At 49.6% G+C, this 19,428-nt stretch overlaps 2 protein-coding genes across 6 annotated transcripts; both read right to left on the bottom strand.

Moving 5' to 3' along the window:
• Positions 1–1,228: 1,228 nt before the first annotated feature.
• TMEM268 (transmembrane protein 268) lies at positions 1,229–9,258 on the bottom strand. Of its 5 annotated transcripts, XM_085239364.1 has the most exons (10): positions 9,053–9,254; positions 7,531–7,831; positions 6,336–6,445; positions 5,530–5,673; positions 4,921–5,070; positions 3,866–3,976; positions 2,985–3,065; positions 2,287–2,460; positions 1,631–1,857; positions 1,401–1,537 (listed from the first exon to the last, which is right to left on the bottom strand). In XM_085239364.1, the coding sequence occupies exons 2-9, from the start codon at positions 7,634–7,636 to the stop codon at positions 1,651–1,653; spliced, it is 1,083 nt and encodes a 360-aa protein (XP_085095490.1). In that variant the 5' UTR covers positions 7,637–7,831; positions 9,053–9,254; the 3' UTR covers positions 1,401–1,537; positions 1,631–1,650. The 5 variants fall into 5 exon arrangements, with proteins under 5 accessions (XP_019476935.2, XP_003211257.3, XP_085095488.1 ...); XM_019621390.3 differs by lacking the exon at positions 1,631–1,857 and having other exon boundaries at positions 1,229–1,537; positions 9,053–9,249; XM_003211209.5 differs by lacking the exon at positions 1,631–1,857 and having other exon boundaries at positions 1,229–1,537; positions 5,530–5,637; positions 9,053–9,248.
• A 6,649-nt stretch (positions 9,259–15,907) lies between these two features.
• ATP6V1G1 (ATPase H+ transporting V1 subunit G1) lies at positions 15,908–19,065 on the bottom strand. Its single transcript, XM_003211202.5, has 3 exons — positions 18,902–19,065; positions 18,366–18,466; positions 15,908–16,459 (listed from the first exon to the last, which is right to left on the bottom strand). Exons 1-3 carry the CDS (start codon positions 18,981–18,983, stop codon positions 16,286–16,288), a joined length of 357 nt encoding a protein of 118 aa, XP_003211250.1. The 5' UTR covers positions 18,984–19,065; the 3' UTR covers positions 15,908–16,285.
• Between the last annotated feature and the right edge of the window lie 363 nt (positions 19,066–19,428).

The raw sequence follows: 19,428 nt of genomic DNA, 5'->3' as shown, positions 1-19,428 counted from the left end.
GACACCGGCCCAAGCACCACTCCTTCAGCCCATTAGATGAACTCCATTTCTTCTGTTCCTTTTGGCTGCACCCTACCACAGACTCAGCATCTCCTGGCAGACCCTCCCAAGCAGGGCTCCCATCTCACAGAGGTGGGCTCTGGGCAGCCTGGGGAGGGCTATTGGTACAACCCCTGTGAGGCACCGCTGCCATTTGCCAACTGTTGTCCCCTCCCGCTCAGCCCAAAGCAACATGGCCCAGAGATTGGGAACTCTGTGCTGCCAGCAGCATCCAGAGCCACCACTCAGCCCCATGGAGCAGCCCACAGAGTGATTTATTCTGGGGCAAAAAGCAGGGCCATGCAGCCATACCCCACTGTGGCACTGATACCCTCGAGCAACATCTCCCTGGGAGGATCTTTGTGACTTCACATCACCTGGCACTCTGCCGGGTAACAGAATGCACTGCCATGTACCAGGGAGCTGTGTGCCTGGGGGTCCTGTAAACTCTCCAGAATATCACATTTCCCATAGAATAACAGCTGTATCCTTGGGAGGGGGGAAGGGATGTCTCTCATCACTGATGTTTTAATTAAGAGCACAGGAAGGAAAAGTGAGGCATTAACCATCTGCCTTGCAATAGGGCCAGAGCATGGCAGGTGCCGGGGTGCATTAGCAAGAGGAATCAAACTCCTTCTTTGAGCAAAGTTAAGCTTTTCTCAACGCTTAACATCCAGTCAATTGCTAAGTGCTTACTGCAATTAGGGAAGCTGTCTCAGCTACCAGTAATAGAAGGTCCATGGCAGCCCTCTATCGCTGTGGACAGGAGAGGCTGCATCCTTCCCTGCAGACACCACATCCCTCCCTGGGGATGCCACGTCCCTCTCTGGGATGCGGGGGCAACAGTGGTATCCAGAACACAGCATGGAGCTTTGTCCCCTCCTTGGGCTCTGCTGGAGAGCCCTGTGCTCTAAGCCTGGCCTGAGTCCCTCATGCTGACCCAGCAGGAGGTTTTCCAAGCAGCACTCCATACCAAGAAGCACTTCACGTGGCTAATGCACAAGCCATTGCATCCCAGCAGCGAATCCAATTTGGATACTGTGAAAACAAACTGTGCTCCCACTGACTTTGCATTCAGACTGCTTCCAAGAAGGTAAAATCAGCCAAAGCACAGAGTCTGAGAGCCCGGTTTGTACCACCCCGGTGACACCCCACTGTGATGACTCGTGGGCTTACAGCACAGCAGTAATGAATGCATGGCAAGTTTGCATGCTTTATTAGAGTCCTATTTCCACTCCTTCTTCCAGAGTCCGGGATGAGTGGTGACAGCCTTCTCTGTCTCTTCACACCGCTGTGCTTGCCCTTCAGCCCCCCGCAGCCCTCTGCCCGGCAGCCAGCAGCGCTCTGTGCTGAGCACAGAGGCCTGGATGAACTGGCAAAGGCAGGGCACACAGCTGCCCTCCATGTGCCCAGAGAGCACAGGACGGGGCAGCCGGCCGCTGACCAGCAACCGCACATAGCAGGCACTGAAGATCACCAGGAGCTGCTGGGCCATCACCTGGAACGAGCATGAGAGGGTCAGTGTCTGCCTCATTCAAACACTGCTCTTGTCCAACAGAATCAGGACAGAAGCCAAGGACGGATACATAACCGTTCCACATCCCCATCTGCTCAGCAGCGCTGGCATGCCGTCCCCAGGACAGTGACGTGCCAGGCTGGGGGCAAGCAGCAAGGCCAGCCCAGGGCTGGGATGGAGTGGCTGGGAGCCAGGCTGCTCGGGGACCCTCCTGTTCTGCCATCACCTCCTCTTGAGTGTTGTTTTGTTGTTTTTTTTTTGCCGTCAGATGGCTGGAGAGCTTCTACCAACAGGGATGTCACCTGCACTGAATTCATTTAGTAACAGCAAGCAGAAAACTGAGAAATAAATCAGAATAATCTCTTTTGAAGCTTCTTGCTGAGTGGAAATGAGGACACATTTGTCACTCAGCATGGCACTAGTGTTTGAGGGCATGTTCCATGGAAGAGATGAGGGCTCAGCATGGCCACACTCAGCCCAGACATGGGCACCAGGTCCTAGCAGACATCTACTTCCAAAGAGGGACCAGAAGGAAACGTCTGGTCCATAAAACGGACAGCATCAAGGCCATAAGCATGAACTGCTTAGTACTGTCAGGACTGAAGAAGGCATGAGGTTCTACCCCTCTAGTTCTGCAGGTGTTCTACCCCATGGCTGATGCCTACTGGGATGAGCTTTGGAGGCAACCTGCCCAGGAGGTGCTCTGCCCATAGGAGGGTATTTTTCATTACCTCTGGGGGGCCCTCAGGGATGAGGTGGAGCAGCTCATTGCACATCATGGGCTCTTTCTTGAAGTTCTCCCCACCGGATAGGAGAGGTGATTCCTCGCACGAAGTGTCCTCTGCTGCAGGAACAGCCACCTCCATCACCACACAGAGCTGGTCCAGCCTGTGCCGCCAGCCCAGCTGCGGGAGAAGGATGGTTTGGGGGACGCAAGGAGACAAAGAGCATGATTTCCTCCCAAAACTATCCTCCCAGGAGTCAAGAAAAGTACAAGATTTGGGGGTTGTACCCCTCACCTCCTGACCTGCAGTCACAACTGGCCTGCAGAGTTTAGATATCTATGCACCCACAAAAAGGAAGAGACTTTCCAAAGGCCAAGAGGACAAAATTCCCATCCAGGTACCCAGTGCGATGCTTATTTATTCCTCAGGCTATCTCATTATTTCAAGAGGACAGCTCAAGGTGTCAGCTATTTCAGACAGTAACACCTGCCTTCAGCATCTACCCTTGGCGACTTTCCTTTACTGAAAGTTGCACAGTTGATTACCCAGCTATGCTCACACCACAGGTCCTCAATAAATTCCTGCCGCACTGGGCACCAGTAGATGCAGTTTGTCCACCTTCCAGTTTGCCCAGCTCCTAGTTTTCAGCCGAGACGGGCCATAGGGTGGCCGTGCCACCACAGGCTGTGCCTGCTGTCATTTACCTCTGGTGCCTGTCGCAGCTCTGTGATGTGGGCTGACAGGGACTGAAGGCAGCGCTCGGGGCTGAAGTGCACAAACCACAGCTGGGGCAAGCAGGTTAAGAATCATAGAATGGTTTGAGTTGGAAGGGATCTTAAAAGCCATCAGGTTCCACTCCCAGCAGTGCACAGGGACACCCACAGCTCCAGCAGTGCTCAGAGCCCCAGCAGCCTGACCTTGGGTGTCTATAGGGATGGAGCATCACTAGCCTTCTGGGCAACCTGTGCAGTGCCGCAGTGCCTTAACTGTATAAAACTTCCTTATATCCAATCTAAATCTCCCCTCCTTTAGTTGGAAACCATCTCCCCTTGTGTCACAACTGACCCTGCTGCTTCCTGAGAGCAGAGACACTCAGATGCTGCTGCCTTAGCTCCTCTCTGCAAGGAACAACACAACTGGGACTCCACTTTTCTGTGGTTTGTTTGTTTGTCTGTTTTTGCCATAGGCACACTGCTGTGATTCTCATAATAAGACTCATCATTGCCATGTAAACATAATACGGTTTCAGGAATAATTGTCTGCCCCAAGGACTAATTTCACTTCAGTCATTTAGACTTTTCCTAGTGGCTTTGGGTATATCTCAATGCCTATGGATGGGAGAAGAAAAACACCCAATTCTCCACGCCACCCAATAGGAAGAAAAGAATCTTAGAAATCCCACCCTCTGGAAAGCCTTATGGATCACTACATCAGTAAACATTCTCCCCATCACAGAATCACAGTGTGGTTGGGTTGGAAGGGACCTTAAAGATCATCAAGTTCCAACCCTACTGCTATGGGCTGTTTGCCCCTCACCAGATCAGGCTGCCCAGGGGCTAGGAAAAATTCTGCACAGAAAGGATACTTGGAGGATGCTGTGTGGCCCATCCAGGACATCAGTAATCCCCAGAATTAAGCTGTGTTTGATAAAGAATTCATTGACAGCTGCCAGCCGCACATCTGTATTCATATTTATCTAGGAAAGAATGCAGGAAAAAATTAACTTGCTCTGTGGCAAAACTTGGCCCAGCTCAAGGCTGCTCACCACCGTGGGAGTGCGAGCTGTGCAATGGTTGCTTTTTCCCAGCAACAGCAGGTGCTTTGAGCATCCCTTTCTTACTTTCACACATACTTTCTAGGCGTTATGGCACCTAACTACAACATCCCTTGCCTGAACCAGATCTCTGAGCGTGCTCTAAAAATACTGTCCTCCCCCTGCTAACCATGTTCCCCATATGCATCCAGGAGATAGCATCAGAGCATCATAGCATGGCTTGTGTTGCAAGGGACCTCAAGGATCATCGAGTTCCAATCCCCTGCCACGGGCAGGGCCACCAATCTCCAGATCTGGTACTAGAGCAGGCTGCCCAGGGCTCCATCCAACCTAGTCTTGAACACCTCCAGGGATGGAGCATCCACACAGAATCATTAAGGTTGGAAAAGATCACTAAGGGCACCAAATGCAATCCCAACCCACCCCCACTAATCATGTCCCTCATTGCCACATCCCCATGGTTCTTCAGTGCAGCACCTCCAGGCGTGGTGACTCCACCACTCCCTGGGCAGCCTGTGCCAATGCATCACTGCTCTTCCTGAGAAGAAACGATTCCTAATATCCAACCTGAACCTCCCCTGGCACAACTGAAGGCCATCACCTCTCATCCTATCACTACTACAAGAGAGAAGAGGCCAATCCCCACCTCACTACAACCTCTTTTCAGGGAATTGTAGAGGGCAATAAGGTCTCCCCTGAGCCTCCTCTCCTGCAGACTAAACAATTCTCTCAGACATTCCTCACCATATTTGTGCTCCAGACCCTTCACCAGCATTGTTGCCCTCCTTTGGATGTGTACCAAAGCTGCAGATCCCAGCACTTCAATGGGAAGGAACTCACTCCCCAAGCTCCCTGGGTCAGCTCACCTTTCTCTGGCGGTGGTCGATGACCAGGATCACAACGACAGTGACAGCCACAGCAGCCAGAGTCACCAGCACGCTGGCCTCCCAGTAGCGCCCAAAGGAGCAGAGCTGGACTGTGGTGTAAATATTTATCCAGAGAGACATGTAGAAAATCTGTGAGAACCCAGAGAGATGGATGGCTCTTGTAAAACTCCAGAAGTGAGAGAAGTCAAGGGAAGAAGAGACCTTGCTATAAATTAATTGTCTGGGGTATTCAGAGAGCGAGTGGGGACATGAGCTCTTCGCAATAATAAATCAAGGAGAGAGGGGTCTAGAAGTATTGAGAACTAGTTTATCATCAAAAGTTACCAATCATCAAAGACAAACTGAATTATTAATGATGATTCATATCTAGGAACGTTTTCAGTTGAGTTCTTCCATTTAGATAAGCTATGCACTCACTGAGGAATATTGATAACTCTTGTGATAGTCCTCTCTTTATCAGAGAACTCAGGGTGGTGAAGGGAGATGGACACTGGGCTCAAGGAGGATGCTAAGGACTATCAAACTCAGCCTTTGCATTAGAAACAAAGCAAAAAACAGGAAAACAGAAGGAGAGCCCAGCATCCTTACCACAGCAATGGCTATCTGGAATGCCCTGGAGTTGTAGAAGAGGTATCGCCTCACTTCGGGCTTCAGGACTGCCTCCTCGATCAGCCTCCTCCACTCACCCGCTGCCGCCTGCTCAGGGAACCAGGAGCAAGAATCACGGATTGCCTTGAGTGGGAAAGGACCCAAAGGATCACGGTGTCCAACTCCCAGCTCCACGCAGCACTACACAACCCTACAGCCTCCCTGAGCTCCAGGGCCGTGCCCACTGCCCTTTGGGGCACAGCCATTCCCCAACCCCACCAGGTCCTCAGCTCCATCAGAACAGCTCAGACAGGAATGGTGGGGCCCAGCCCGCATTGCAGAGCCGATGTGTGCAGAGGGCACAGGCTCAGACTCCAGCCTCATCCCTACGGCTGTCACTGACCAGAACGCTGTGTGCTGCTGCGTTTGCAGTGAGCAATGCCTCCCTGCAAAGGGCAGGGAAAGTCATAAGAGAAAAAACGTGTTTTTATGGCAAAGGACAAGACGAGACAGATTGTCCCAGGGATGTTCCAGCACATCGGAGTGCTTTCATGCTCTTCAGCTGAACCTGCACTGAATGGGTTTCTTCACGGAGCTTTAAGCCAAGGTCATTACAGTTGTCTTGAAGTCAATGAGGAATAGACTGAAATTAAACTGAAACAAACCAACTTCATACCCCCCCCCCAAAAAAAAAAAACAAAAAAATTAAAAAAGCTCTCTGTGATCAGGGTACAAACAGTGTCAACCCAGCCAGCATTCATTCACTCCAATGGGTCGCCAGGGGAGATGACAGGTGAGCAGCTTACCTGAACACCCAGGGACTGGAGTTTCTCTGCACAAAGCTCCATGTCGAAGGAGGCAGATGAGCAAGTGTTGTCCATGCTGAGCACCATGAGCACCTGGCCATTGCGGGGTTCTGCAAAAACCCAGAGAGGTCAGCAGCATGGCTTTGGCATGGGTTTAATCCCAGAAGCTCAGAAGCCTGTGGTGAAGGGAAGGCTGACAACACAGACTGTCATGACGTACTTTGAATGGATGGCATTCCCCTAGAGCTTACACAAGCTGAGCTATGCCTACGGGAAGAAATCAGGGCCAAGAAAGTGGTGTTTTCACATGAGCTCCTGTTTCACCGACACATTTCATCCAGCTTTCCTTCCTCTCTGCAGCTCTGGGGATAGCCCATGCTTTGGGGCTGCTTCTATGGCACAGTGCAGTGCTCCCCCAGGCTGCTGTGCTGGCCCAAGGGCAGCGTGCACTCCCCTTTCCCTTCTGTCCTGCTGTCATCCTCTATCCTCATCATCTCTTCACTGCTCAGGTACAGGAGGTGCCAAGTTAACTGAGGCAATTGCATTACAATAGGGTTTGACTGCCTCAAGTCAAGAAGGGAAGAAAAGATGCATCTAGAATCTCCAGGATAATAAGGTCCTACTTTTTTTTTTGCTGAAGTTAATCCCCAGATTAAGCAGTGGAGGTGATGAGTATGAAGCAAGAATGAAAACAAGTGGCCTTAGCCCTTGGGCTGGGCTCTGCTGTTCTCCATGGCTTCGGTCAAGGTGCTTGGCATAAGGCTATGCCAGGGTACCGACCTCAGATACCCAAAATATGCAGAGGAGCTCAGGCTGTGACCTCTGCTGGAGCAACAAGAGCTGCTTCAGCGCTGTGAAAGCAGAGCACAGGGAGGTGCCACGAACTGAACTGCTGAACACTCAGTGCAAAAAAGGCCGTCCATGGCACCGCGTTCAGACCCTGCACAGCATCCCAGGTAGCTGCAGAGGCACTGCTGCAGAGGCAGCACTCAGTTAATGGGGAGGAGAGGCACTCAGAAAGCACAGGACAAGCTTCCCAAAGATTTCTTCACTTGCAAAGAACAATTTAAAGGTCTTGCTTGGCACTGAGCTCAGCACTGCATTTCTCAGTCACCAGCAAGCTCACAGACACACAGAACAGCTGAAGTTGGAAGAGAACCTTGAAGAACTTTCCAGTCCAACCCTGTTCACTTACCTTTCACCCACTGCGGGGATCCTTCCTTCAAATCACTCTTACAATACAGGACGGAGGAAAGCGAGCTGTTTTTCTCAATCCCACCATCCTGGCTTTTGTAGGCCATGCTGAAGGCACCGCTCCTTAAGAACTTTGTGCCGTAGCGTCAGCGATTCAGCGCTTCTTGGATCTCCTTTATCTCACAGCACCGGGCAGCAGGCAGCTCGCTCTCCTCGCCAGGGACTAGGTTGTGAAATCCTCACTCAGACTCCCACAGGCGACTTCCTTGAGATTCTGCTTTCCATGAGCACGGCAGCATTTTCTAGCCCCGAAAAGAGGAAGGAGAAGAATTCAAAAATCTTGCAGAGGCAGCAAAGAAAGGGTGAGACCACGCAGGTGCTAACAGTGCAATACGCACAGGCTCTCCTCTTGCTTATTTGGATTACAGGAATACCCTATCACAGGAAGGAAATGGTGCAGATAAGGAAGAACTGTGCACCCGCCCAAGCAGAGGAGAGCAGCAGCAGAGCAGGAAGCAACGTGGGGAGCTCTGCTCATCTTCACCCCCACAGCAGCTGCCGTTCCCATGGGTTTTCCAGGGAATGCTGTAAGGATTTGTGGGTGGTTATGCAAACCAAGTGCATGGAAGGCTTTGAAGTTTATCTTTCATTCTTGCAACTCTGCTGCCAAAGCTATCACTTAATTTTAAGCTTAACTCCACCTTTTTGCACCAGAAGATGGGTTTGAAGGTCCCTCATCACAGAACAGTTGAGGTTGGAAGGGACCCCTTGGGATCACCCAGTCCAAACCTCCTGCTTCAAGCAGTCAAATAGAACACACTGCCCAGGATCACATCTCAGCAGCTCTCCTTCCAAAAGGACTGCTGCTTTTTTTTGTTACTAATGGTTGTTGCTGCAATCACCCCTTTGCACAAAGCCAGGATAGCCTGGACTGTCAGACAGGAAATTGAGGCAAGGGAAGCAAAACAAAAAGTTTGCATGGTTGCAAAGAAAGAACAAAATAACTGCAAAGGCTGGAAACTCAACGCTTGAAGAAGCCAAACATGGTGCACTTTGCATAAGAGGTGTGGGTTGCACATGGGGATGGCCTCAGTAGCCACTCAGTGCTGGAGACAGAAGGGAAGCCTAATTACAAGCTGTCACATTAAGTTAGAGCTGAAGCAGTGCTCTCTGTCCCAGGCACCTCAGAGCTGCTGAGTTCTGTGGGAACATCCAGGGCGGCTCCTACAGTCACAGCCTTCCCCAGCACAGCCGAGCCCAGAGACAACAGCAGCGTTGCTTTAAGCCATCTGTGCAGCACAGACCTCGCTTGGCTCCACTGCGTCTTATTGCTTCCGTGCATGGAGCCTGGCCCCTCAAAGCCTTCCCCGCTTGCGCTCCCCAGGGCTCTGCATCTTTGTACACCTCTTATTTTAACACAAAGCCGTTCCCTTTACCTCCTTGCCCCTACACACCCCTCCAAGCCCCAGCCAACCTAGCCCCATTGCTGCGTCCTCACTACGGAGAGCCCACTGGAGCCATACCTCATCCAGCCGTGCTCCTGGGGTGCAGAATCTGCTCCCTCCTCCTCCTCACTGCCCCGTACCGCCCATCACTGTGCCCTGCAGGTTGGGGAGGTCCCGCTGCTGGGACGCACAGCGCAGGCGAGCGCCCGCAGCTCCGCACTCCCATCACCCCGCGCCACAAGCACTGACTTGCAAAACCTCCCCTGTGCATGTGACTTTTCCCCCAGGCTCGTTTCAGAGCTGTGGTTTTTTTAACCCTCTAGAGTTTCTCCAAGCTGTTTCCCCATCGGGGACAGACTCCGCTGCAGGAGCTGAGGTTGCCTTTTGGAGGGTGGGGGTCCACAGCTGGAATCAAGGAGGGCTTCGGATGGAGCAGTGGCTCTGCTCTTCCTTCTCCATCAGCCAGGGTTCACTCAGCACACATCCTGAAACTGCATCAAACGAGTCGTGGTGAATACCTGAGTCAGTGCCGTGCATCAGCAGCGGGGCTGAAGGAATCCAAAGGGGTGAGCAAAGATCTCCAGGATGATGTTGAGCAAATGGTCACAGCAAGGCACAGGGACGGAGATAACGGGGTGGGAACTGCAGCCCAGCTCTCAACAGGAGGCTACTCTGATACTGAGGGAAGAGAAGGTTTCCTGCTGGCTATTGTGCTCCAGAGAATGGAAACAGGATGGGATTCACAGCCAGATGGACCTTCCCAAAGCACTGTGGTTTCTAGGCCAAAAGAGATAGGCTTGGGAGACAGCATGGGAGAGAAGGCTGGGATGCACCTTTCTGGGGCTCGCAGCAAAGCTGGAGGAACCCCAAAGGCTGGGAATTGAGCCAGTCAAATATCAGAGCAACTGCTAGTGAACAGTTAAAAAAGAATAACAAACCCTGCCATGCTTCACTGTGCCATCTGTGCACAGTGCGGTGCTCCGCTCCGCTTCGGGAGGGCTGAACTTCTGCAATCCTCCTGGCTCCAGACATTGCTGAGCAAAGTGTTCATTAAATCACGTGGCTGCACAGCGAGCAGCACTGCCTTCAAACCGCTGATCCACATGAGATCTCATTTCCCTGGGAGCTGGTGGCTCACACATAACATCACCCAGGTAGTGAAAATATCAGATCCATCTTCTCACCGGTGCTGGTAGCTCGAGGCTCAGCTCCCATCCCCACCCATACCCAGGCTGCATTCTTCTCAAGCACTCCTCGCCAGATCTGGCTTTGCTTCCTCCTTCTTGCCCACGCACGGCAGAATTGGGTGATCCAAGTGCTGGGAAAGAGCGCCGTCATCTCCCTGCAAAGTGCCCGAGGCACAGCTCTGTGGGGGCAACAGGCTTGGGAGCAGCTGCCCTCATTACCTGCACACACACACGCAGCCCTGGCTGAGCAAGGAGTGCCTCTATGCGTGTGCTGAGCTTGGCATCGCCCCGTTGTACCAACACAGCTAACCCTGCCAAGGTGGGGGGAGGGCAAAAAATAACCCAAATACAGGTGTTCTGCTGAGCTCTGCAGCCATCCAGCCCCCTGAATGCGCTCATCTCATTGCAGAACAGCCAATAAAGCATTCAGTGAGTAATCTATTTCAATCAACAGCATGTATATTTCATACTCAGGCTTGACAGCAATCTTGGCATTGCACAGTCCTGTAACATACCTGTTCCTTCTATTAATGGTCCCAGCAAAACTTTAGCACTTAGAAGCCAGGAGATAGAAATTCAGCCCTCTGAATTATGAGGAAAGGTTGAAGGAACTGGGCTTGTTTAGTTTGGAGAAGAGAAGGCTCCAGGGAGACCTCATTGTTGCCTTCCAGTGCTTGAAGGGAGCGGATAAACAGGAGGGGGAACGGCTGTTTGTGAGGGTGGATGGTGAGAGGACAAGGGGAATGGTTTTAAACTGAGACAGGGGAGGTTTGGGTTGGATATGAGGAGGAAGTTTTTCCCCCAGAGGGTGGTGAGGCAGTGGAACAGGTTGCCCAAGGAGGCTGTGGATGCCCCATCCCTGCAGGCATTCGAGGCCAGGCTGGATGTGGCTCTGGGCAGCCTGGGCTGCTGGTTGGTGACCTGCACACAGCAGGGGGTTGGAACCAGGTGAGCATTGTGGGCCTTTTCAACCCAGGCCATTCTATGATTCTATGAAACCAGCACCAATTACTGCAGTTACAAAGCAAACACAAAGTCAATCAGTAAACTAGGAAGGTGTTTGGAAAGCTAGGAAAAGGAACAAGAAATCAGGAAGTCTGCCTATAAAACAGACGGAGGGCACTGGCAGCGTCCCAGCAGTGCTGCTGCTGCACGGAGCACAGCTGACAGCCTCTGGAACTGCCCCATCTGCAAAGCAAGGAGCAAAGAGCCTGCGCCCTGCAAGTAGAGATCTTCCAAAGAAGACCACAACGAATCTCTTCCTCACCTCCGTCTGCCACAAGACACTTGCTGTGCTGTGCTGCGTTGTGACCGCTTCGTTTCAAAAATAAAGCATTGGCCAGTTCCGTGTCTGGGGGGTTTACCCAAATTTTCACAACCTGTACAGAGGTTATCAGCTGTTTTGTGCACTTCGTTTCACTTTTAGTTCAGTTTTGCACTTCTCTTTTTCTGGGAGTTTCATGCTGTCCGTTTTAGATCATTTAGCCCATTTCTCAAGATCATTTTAAATTGTAATTCAACCCTTTGTGCTGCTTATATCTCTTCCCAGCTTGGTGTCCTGGAAATATATTAGAACTGTACTCCCTATTCCATCGCACTGCATTAATGAATACATTACAGAGAACCTGATTCCAGGAATGCTCTGCTTGCAAACAGCAGCTGCAGCCTCTGCCATGCAAGTTGCAGCTGTGAGTAGCAGCCAACACAGCAGATCCCATTCCATTTAATGAAACTGCATTTTCAGCAGGTAACTGCTCCATCAGTTTGGTGGGGTTTTTTTTGTTTGTTTGTTTGTTTTTTCCCCAATGAGCCTTAATTAGGTGAATAGAATTGCTGAGAGCCTGGTCTTGCCTTTCCCCTCTCCCTGCACACAGCCTTCTTCTGCAGGCTGCGTTTTGTCAGACAGCTCAGCAAAGCTGACAGATCTGACAGTCATTAAATGCAAAATCTTCGTTTCACAATATTCCTAAAATACATGTTTCAAATGAAGAAAACGACACTTGCATAAAGCGTGGCTCTTTTCTTTCTGCCTTATTCCTGTGGAGACTTCAAGCACTCTGCTTCTTTTTATTATGGTAATGCAAAAACCTTTTTCTTATGCTTCAAATTTAAGGGAAAAAAAAAAAAAAAAAAGGATGCTTGCTGTGTGCCTTGGATAATGATTTGGCTATTGATTCAGCAGATGCTTTATTAGATTACTTTACGACAGCCAAATGTAATTTAATACCTATTTATTTTCTATTCCTATGCTGGTCTGAGATAACATTAATTTCATGCAGAAAAGATTGTGTCTCCTTTCAGCCTCAAAGAAAGATGAGACTCACCTTTTTTCTTGGAATATTTTGAACTGCTTTTTTGCAGCGAGCTGTTGATCTTGAGGGTTCTCAATAGTTTTTTCTACTGAGACCTGCGAGCCAAAACCTCAGCCGCAATCAGTTGGTTCATGTTTTTCCATCTTAATCTGCACCACTGCAAGAACCCCTGGTGTTGGGCAACAACTGAAAATCACAGTCCACTCGCCCACAGTTGCCACTGCCCAGTTCCTCCCAGTTTGCCATACAGGAGGTTCTCATCAGGAGTACCATAGAATGGCCTGGGTTGCAAAGGACCACGATGCTCATCCAGTTCCAACCCCCTGCTGTGTGCAGGTCGCCAACCAGCAGCCCAGGCTGCCCAGAGCCACATCCAGCCTGGCCTCGAATGCCTGTAGGGATGGGGCATCCACAGCCTCCTTGGGCAACCTGTTCCAGCACTCCTGCAACAGGCAGCAGAGAGAAGGAGATGCTGACCTTCAGGCTGAGCACCGCAAGCTGAGCAGGGAACAAGCTCCATCAGCACAAGCGAGCCTTGAAAATTGAACTCAGGCTTCAAGCAGCACAAATGTGTGTCTTAATTGCACCTCGTACTGCATGTTAAGCTGTCCAGATGACGCTGGTATTTCAGTGGTAATAAGCCATTTGTCCATATGGTGCTTTCCCCATAGTACAGCTGATAAATCTTCTCAGTGATGTTTTAGAAATGAAAAACATCAACTATAAATATATGTCTGCATAATGTCTGTATGGGAACTGCTGAAACACGGCCTGAACCTCTGATTGATCACCTGAGCAATGAGTCAGCCCTGGGAGCACGGGTGAAGGCAATTCACCTGTGCTGCTGGAAGGGCTGGAGCCTGGCTGCACCTCTCCTAGAGCCATTGAAGAGCTGACTGCCAGTGGGGAAGGATCTCTTCTGGAGATCCCTTCTTTGGACTTTTACAGTGAGCCCAGAACGTGGGTAAGAACTCTGTCTATTCTCTCTTGGTATAAGAACTGCTTAGCCAAACTCTCTGGTATATTTCATAATTGTAACATCTGTACATTCGTTGATTATATAATGTCTGAAAAGGAATCCCACAAAAATCAAAGTTCAGACCGTTGCTGATGAAGCTGAACGTGACTGGTACCAAACCATGCTGTGTTAATCTCCCGTGTCTGTTTCATCCAAGGAAAATGCTAATTTGAACCACGAGAAAACAGCCATAGTCACCCACTTGACACTGCATGAACAGAACAGGACGTGCACCGAATGCTCTTCACCTCCATACAGCACCAGGACTGAGCAGGATGGCAATTTGTCCCTATTTCAGAGGTGGGAACTCGAAGTAAAAGAATCAGACAGTTTTATACGTGCTTAAAGCAGCTTCTGGGCTCTTTTTGAGGGCAAGCTCCAACTCCTTCCATCCAGGGTTATCTGCATTTAGGGTCACATCTGCCAGGGACAATGCAGGCAGAGCAGCAGTGGGACTTTGGAGACAGATTTGCACTAGCAGTTAGGATAGGCCTCACTCTTCTTAACCAAATTTGTTGCAGAACAGGAGGAAGCCTGGGAAAATCAGACCATAGAGGCAACAAACTGAGCAACTCCAGACCTCTGCCAGTATGAAGTCGTTCCCCACAGAGAATTCTCAGCACAGCCTGGCTTGGGCACATAAGGTCTCCTTTCCCACAACACCTCATTGTAAAATTAAAGAACTGCAGTTTAAAGCAACTTCTCTAGATTCACAAACAAAGCCAGATTTCCCAGTGAGCAGCAACTGGAAATGCTTCTGTGTGAATTTACACAGCCAGGTAATTCTTAACAGGTAAATTTCAGGGAAGTGTTACAGAAAATTGATGTTCTTGCAAGCATTGAAACTTCTGCATGTTTTAAAGGGAAGGTCTTCACATGCTGTTTTGCCAGCGAGGGAATAATCTGGGGAGAATTTTATACATTCTTTCCTTCTGGCTCTTCGTCACTGTGGAGAGTAAGAACAGAAAGTGCTCATTTAACAAAGGGAAACTTATGAACTATGAGAAAGTGGAGGCACGCGCTGTGCTTGTTCCAGACAGAGTGAGTCTCCTTTTACTGATAAACAAACCAGATGAAATTGCTAATTACAGCCTGGAGCTACGAGGACATTCACAAGTACCAACGTGCTGCAGCCTGGCCACCTGTTCTCAACAGGAAAAACTGTTTCAACTCCAAAGGACAGACTAGAATTAGCACGGCTGCAACCTTTGATGAGGCCATAGCACTTCTCCGGCCATCGGATGAGTCTGATTAAAAGCGCTTCGATTCTGTTCTCCTTGCACAGACCTGGCGCCTTCCCAGCCCGACAGATTCTACTTCACAGGAGCTTTTGTTTCACTTTTACAACCCGTTTAATAGCCTCAATTCCTAAAGAGATCCTTTAAGAACTAGAGTGTGCTAACGTAAAATACAACAACAGGAGACAACACAGCATTCTCTTTTGTAGCGCAGCGCTACTGCAGGCGGATGCTTGTTCCTTTGTTAAGACTTCCATCCATCCTGCTCTTCTCCCTCCCAACTGCAGTCTTACCCTGAGGGTGTGAGAGGTTTTTCAGTGCTGCGCCGAAGGTCTGCAAAAATCCAGGATGTTTTGACTGAGCAAACAGCATCAAGGCTTCCTCCTCAGACTGGCAACTGCATTAATTGCAGCTCTGATCCACTTCGTGCTGAGGTCTCTTCTTTGCAAAAAGTATTAAATTGAACTCAAAAATAAAGAAGCAAAGCTATATTTTAATATTCTGCTGGGAGGGAGTAAACTGCTGAAACACAAAAGCTCATGATGTATTTGTGTGTATTCTTGATTAAAGAGCTAGGAAGTGAGGCATGGACAGCCCTAACACTTATTTCACACTGTTCTGGGAATAGCAGGATGCTACATGACCTTGGTATAAACAAGCAGCCACCAGGGAAGGATAATTACTGCACAGTGCCTGGCTATCAAACTATACTATTGAACTGGCAACATTTTATTTCTCCTAATAGTTCAAAGAACATTTGTTCCTGAAGGCTTTCGGAACAACCTGGCAGGTAAAGCATCAGACTGGAGCCAAGAGGAGGAGATCTGTAATGGATTTTAAACTTACCTGCTGTGACCTTCAGACATTTGTTTTATTTCTCGCTCCCTTATTAATACTTGATATTCATTTTTCAGAGTCCAGACTCTTCATGCAACAGTGAGTCCTGCTGGTACTCTCAGAACAATTTTGTTGTTACAAGAAGACTAATTAGAGACTTTTGAGTTAAGTAGAGGTTTTTACTTTCAAGTGTCATAGTGCCAGACTTGTAACTCAAGCTAACAGCAGAATATACAGAGGATATTCAATACAGAGAAACTCAAGCACCTGAACATTATCAGCCAGCACTGTACAGCCAGAGAATTCTTATGAAGTTTAACCTTGCACAAATGCTAACAACACACTGAAAAAATGCATTTTAGTGAACAAGAATACATAGGTCCAGGTTACAGACTCAGGTCAGCTTTCCCCTTTCTGCTTCTCAGAGGACAGCCTTTCTTTGAATACTATCCAGAAAACAGGGAGCATTAATCTGCCAACTTGAATATATACTTAATAACTTAGCACAGATTTGAGACATGTCCATTTAACGACTGGATAAGCTCTCAATCTAGAAAGAAACTAACAGAAGTCAACGAAATACTGACCTACAACTCACTGAAATAACGTAACACCTCTACAAGAAGAACAATTACAGTATGGCTATGAGCTGTACATTCCACCCCAAGCTCAAATGTTTCTGCCAGCGTTCCTGGTATGCTTTGTTCCTCCTTCCTGCACTACCCGTTGATGCGGTAATTCACGTGGATTTCAGGTTTGATGTCACACACCAGAGACAGCAGCTGGGAGAGGACCACCTCACGGTTCTTCTGGAAGTTCTGCTGGATTACACTCATCTTTTCCTGGGTCTCCTTCTCGACTTCAGTAGTACAGCTGCCATGAGATCCAAGCGCCTACAAACAACGAAGGGAAGAGAAAGCTTACGTGCAAGCTGTTTGACAAAGGAAACACTGACTGGTTCAATATTTTGGTGTTCTGTACTGCCTCATTGCATCTCAACTCTATCTGCTGAGGAAATAAATGTGCTGGAAGAAATAGGAGTACGCTTGGATTGTCCTCTCTGATTTCCCACAGAATATGTCCTAGCTTATCATAACAGCCTGTATCTTTTGTCTTCTTTTACTTAGTAATTATCATGTTTGGAGCACGAGCTTCTGAGGAACGCCTGAAGTTTTAGGAGGAGGTTTTTCACCCAGAGGGTGGTGAGGCACTGGAACAGGTTGCCCAGGGAGGTTGTGGATGCCCCATCCCTGCAGGCATTCAAGCCCAGGCTGGATGTGGCTCTGGGCAGCCTGGGCTGCTGGTTGGTGACCTGCACATAGCAGGGGGTTGAAACTGGATGAACACTGTGGTCCTTTTCAACCCAGGCCATTCTATGACTCAATGCCCCGCTGTACTGGTGACAGAAACTGGGAAGCCCCGGGCACTACTATCATAGATAGCACAGATAAACTAAATCACAAGTATTACTTTGAGCTCAGACTTCAGATCACCTGGTTGCTTCTGTATTTTAAGAATCTTTCAAGAAACCTGACTCCTAAATATAATTGTGGTCCAGGTCATGTGCATCCCAAGGAGTCTCTTATAGCTTACAGTGCCTCCCTTGACCAATAAGCAAGGGCAAGAGAAGTCCTGTTGTAAGTGGGTGTATGGGAACTGCTGAATCATGGCCTGAATCTCTCATTGATCACCTGAGGCAAGCACTGAGTCAGCCACAGGAGCTCAGGTGAAGGCAATTCACCTGTGCTGCTGGAAGGGCTGGAGCCTGGCTGCACCTCTCCTAGAGCCATTGAAGAGCTGACTGCCAGTGGGGAAGGATCTCTTCTGGAGATCCCTTCTTTGGACTTTTACAGTGAGCCCAGAATGTGGGTAAGAACTCTGTCCATTCTCTCTTGGTATAAGAACTGCTTAGCCAAACTCTCTGGTATGTTTCGTAATTATAACATCTGTACATTCATTGATTATACAGTGGGGAAAACATGGGCACAGAAAAGCTGAGACAAGTAATACCCTGGGACTGAATTCAAAAACTTCTCTGGAGAAGAATAAATAAAACAGAACCAGCTGTCAAGCAGTGAATTCCACTTTTTAGTTTGGAATTGTTCACTATCACATACCTAGTGAACCAAACTAACAAAGGATCTTAAAAATACTAATCTCCACTGATTGGCAGGAGAAGTAATTACACAGGGGAACAGAGGACATGGTGTGCTAACCAGAAGAAGGACAGAGGGCAGAATTGCTAGATCAATTTCTGAAGATTTCAGTAGAAATGGCAGGGGTGCACAGCAAGTGGAAACATTCTACCTGCGCTACAGCCCTCACCAGGAAAGGGGCACTTGGTTCTGCACCTCCGAGGAACAATTCTTCTTACTCAAAATGAAAGCAAAATGGGAAACAGTAAGCAAAACTGCTGAGTGGAGCACAAGCCTTACAACTTGAGGAGGAGTTGTGTCTCCAAAGTAAGTTTCTACCAAGTTAGCATGACGGGAACCAGCTTGTCAGAGGAGGAATCTGTTCAGTGTTTTTGACATTGCTGCACAGAGTAGGTCTGGGGAGAGGGAGACCCATCAGGGCACCAGGCAGTATACGAGTTTATTAAGTTAATTCATTGCCAATTGATATTCCCAGCTCTTGGGATCCAGCACACCATGTTCTGATTCATTTCCACCGATCTCTCCAACATGTGACTGTGTACCAGCAGAAGGGAAGTAGACCTCTGACAACACGTTCCACACTGAGGGCAGCTCTCAGAGGGAGGGGGCAGGACAGTAACAGAGAGCGATGTAGCGAACTAACCGCTGCTTCCTTGGCTTTGAATTCCTTCTCCCTCTGCAGGCGGTACTGCTCAATCTCTGCCTGGGCTTCTTCTTTTGCCTGCTTCAGCCTCCGATTCTTTCCTGTTTCCAAAGAACACATATAAAGAAAGCACTGCCAGCCTCCATCCCCACCCTGCTCCAGCTACCTGCTGCACAACCACAACCCCACCGACCCACCCAGCTGGAGCTTCCACCAGCCACAACTGGAGGCTCATCCAGTAGTCACATGAGACAATGTACGGATCTGGCTTCGCTCACACGAGCACGCAGCACCTCAGGGTGACCCCAAACAGCGGAAAGAACGTGAAATCCCAGCCTCCTTTCACTCCAGCTGTGCAACGGTGAGAGGCAACCGGCTGCCGCACGACCTTCCCTTCTGAACGTCCCACCGCACCCTGCCAGAGCTACCGACAGGGCCAGCCACAGCAACCGGCTCCTGCACGCTGAGGCCGAGCCCTCGGCAGGCCTGATGCGGCCCGAGCCGGCCTTCCCGGAGCCCCACAGAGCCGTACTCACGCTTGCGGGCCTCAGCCACCTTCTCAGCAGCGCGCTTCTCGGCCTGCAGCAGCTGCTGGATGCCCTGCGACTGGCTGGCCATGGCGACCCTCCGCTCCCAGCCGACGTCTGACGTCACCGCGTCACCGCCTCACGTGACCAAGCCCCGCTAAGCCACACCCCCTCCACGGTACGTTCGTTAGACCACGCCCCCACCGCGGTGCGTTCGATAGGCCACGCCCCCCCTCTGTTTCAAACCACGCCCCCTCCGCGCTGTGCTGCCCGAGCGCTTTTTTGGCCCCGTCATTCCGTGAGGGGGACGGAAGGTGCGAGGCAAGAAGGGATTCATTTATTTACTTTTTAATGGCATGGCTTTTAGCCAGTGTGGCAACTCAGCACATTGCAGTGCTTAATGTATCCATAATATATCCATAGAATCATAGAATGGCCTGGGTTGAAAAGGACCACAATGATCGAGTTTCAACCCCCTGCTATGTGCAGGGCTGCCAACCAAAAAGCACAGCTTAATGCTTAAGTTAAGCTCAATG

The sequence above is a fragment of the Meleagris gallopavo genome, chromosome 19 (genome assembly GCF_905368555.1).
Source record: "Meleagris gallopavo chromosome 19, MGAL_WU_HG_1.1, whole genome shotgun sequence".
In the NCBI taxonomy this organism is placed as follows: Eukaryota; Metazoa; Chordata; class Aves; order Galliformes; family Phasianidae; genus Meleagris; species Meleagris gallopavo.
The sequence above is the reverse complement of the archived record's forward strand: the minus strand, read 5'-3'. Positions and strand labels throughout refer to the sequence as shown.

Bases quoted from the DNA above. Each gene is read 5' to 3' on its own strand.
- TMEM268 (XM_019621390.3), bottom strand. From the start codon at position 7,636: ATGGCCTACAAAAGCCAGGATGGTGGGATTGAGAAAAACAGCTCGCTT. The intron at 6,446-7,530 runs GTAAGTGAACAG...GGGTTTTTGCAG, and splicing joins ATCCCCGCAGTGGGTGAAAG to AACCCCGCAATGGCCAGGTG. The intron at 2,461-2,984 runs GTAAATGACAGC...CTTCTCCCGCAG, and splicing joins AGCTGCGACAGGCACCAGAG to CTGGGCTGGCGGCACAGGCT.
- ATP6V1G1 (XM_003211202.5), bottom strand. From the start codon at position 18,983: ATGGCCAGCCAGTCGCAGGGCATCCAGCAGCTGCTGCAGGCCGAGAAG. The intron at 18,467-18,901 runs GTGAGTACGGCT...CTTTGGAAACAG, and splicing joins GGTGGCTGAGGCCCGCAAGC to GAAAGAATCGGAGGCTGAAG. The intron at 16,460-18,365 runs GTTAGTTCGCTA...CGTTGTTTGTAG, and splicing joins TCAAAGCCAAGGAAGCAGCG to GCGCTTGGATCTCATGGCAG.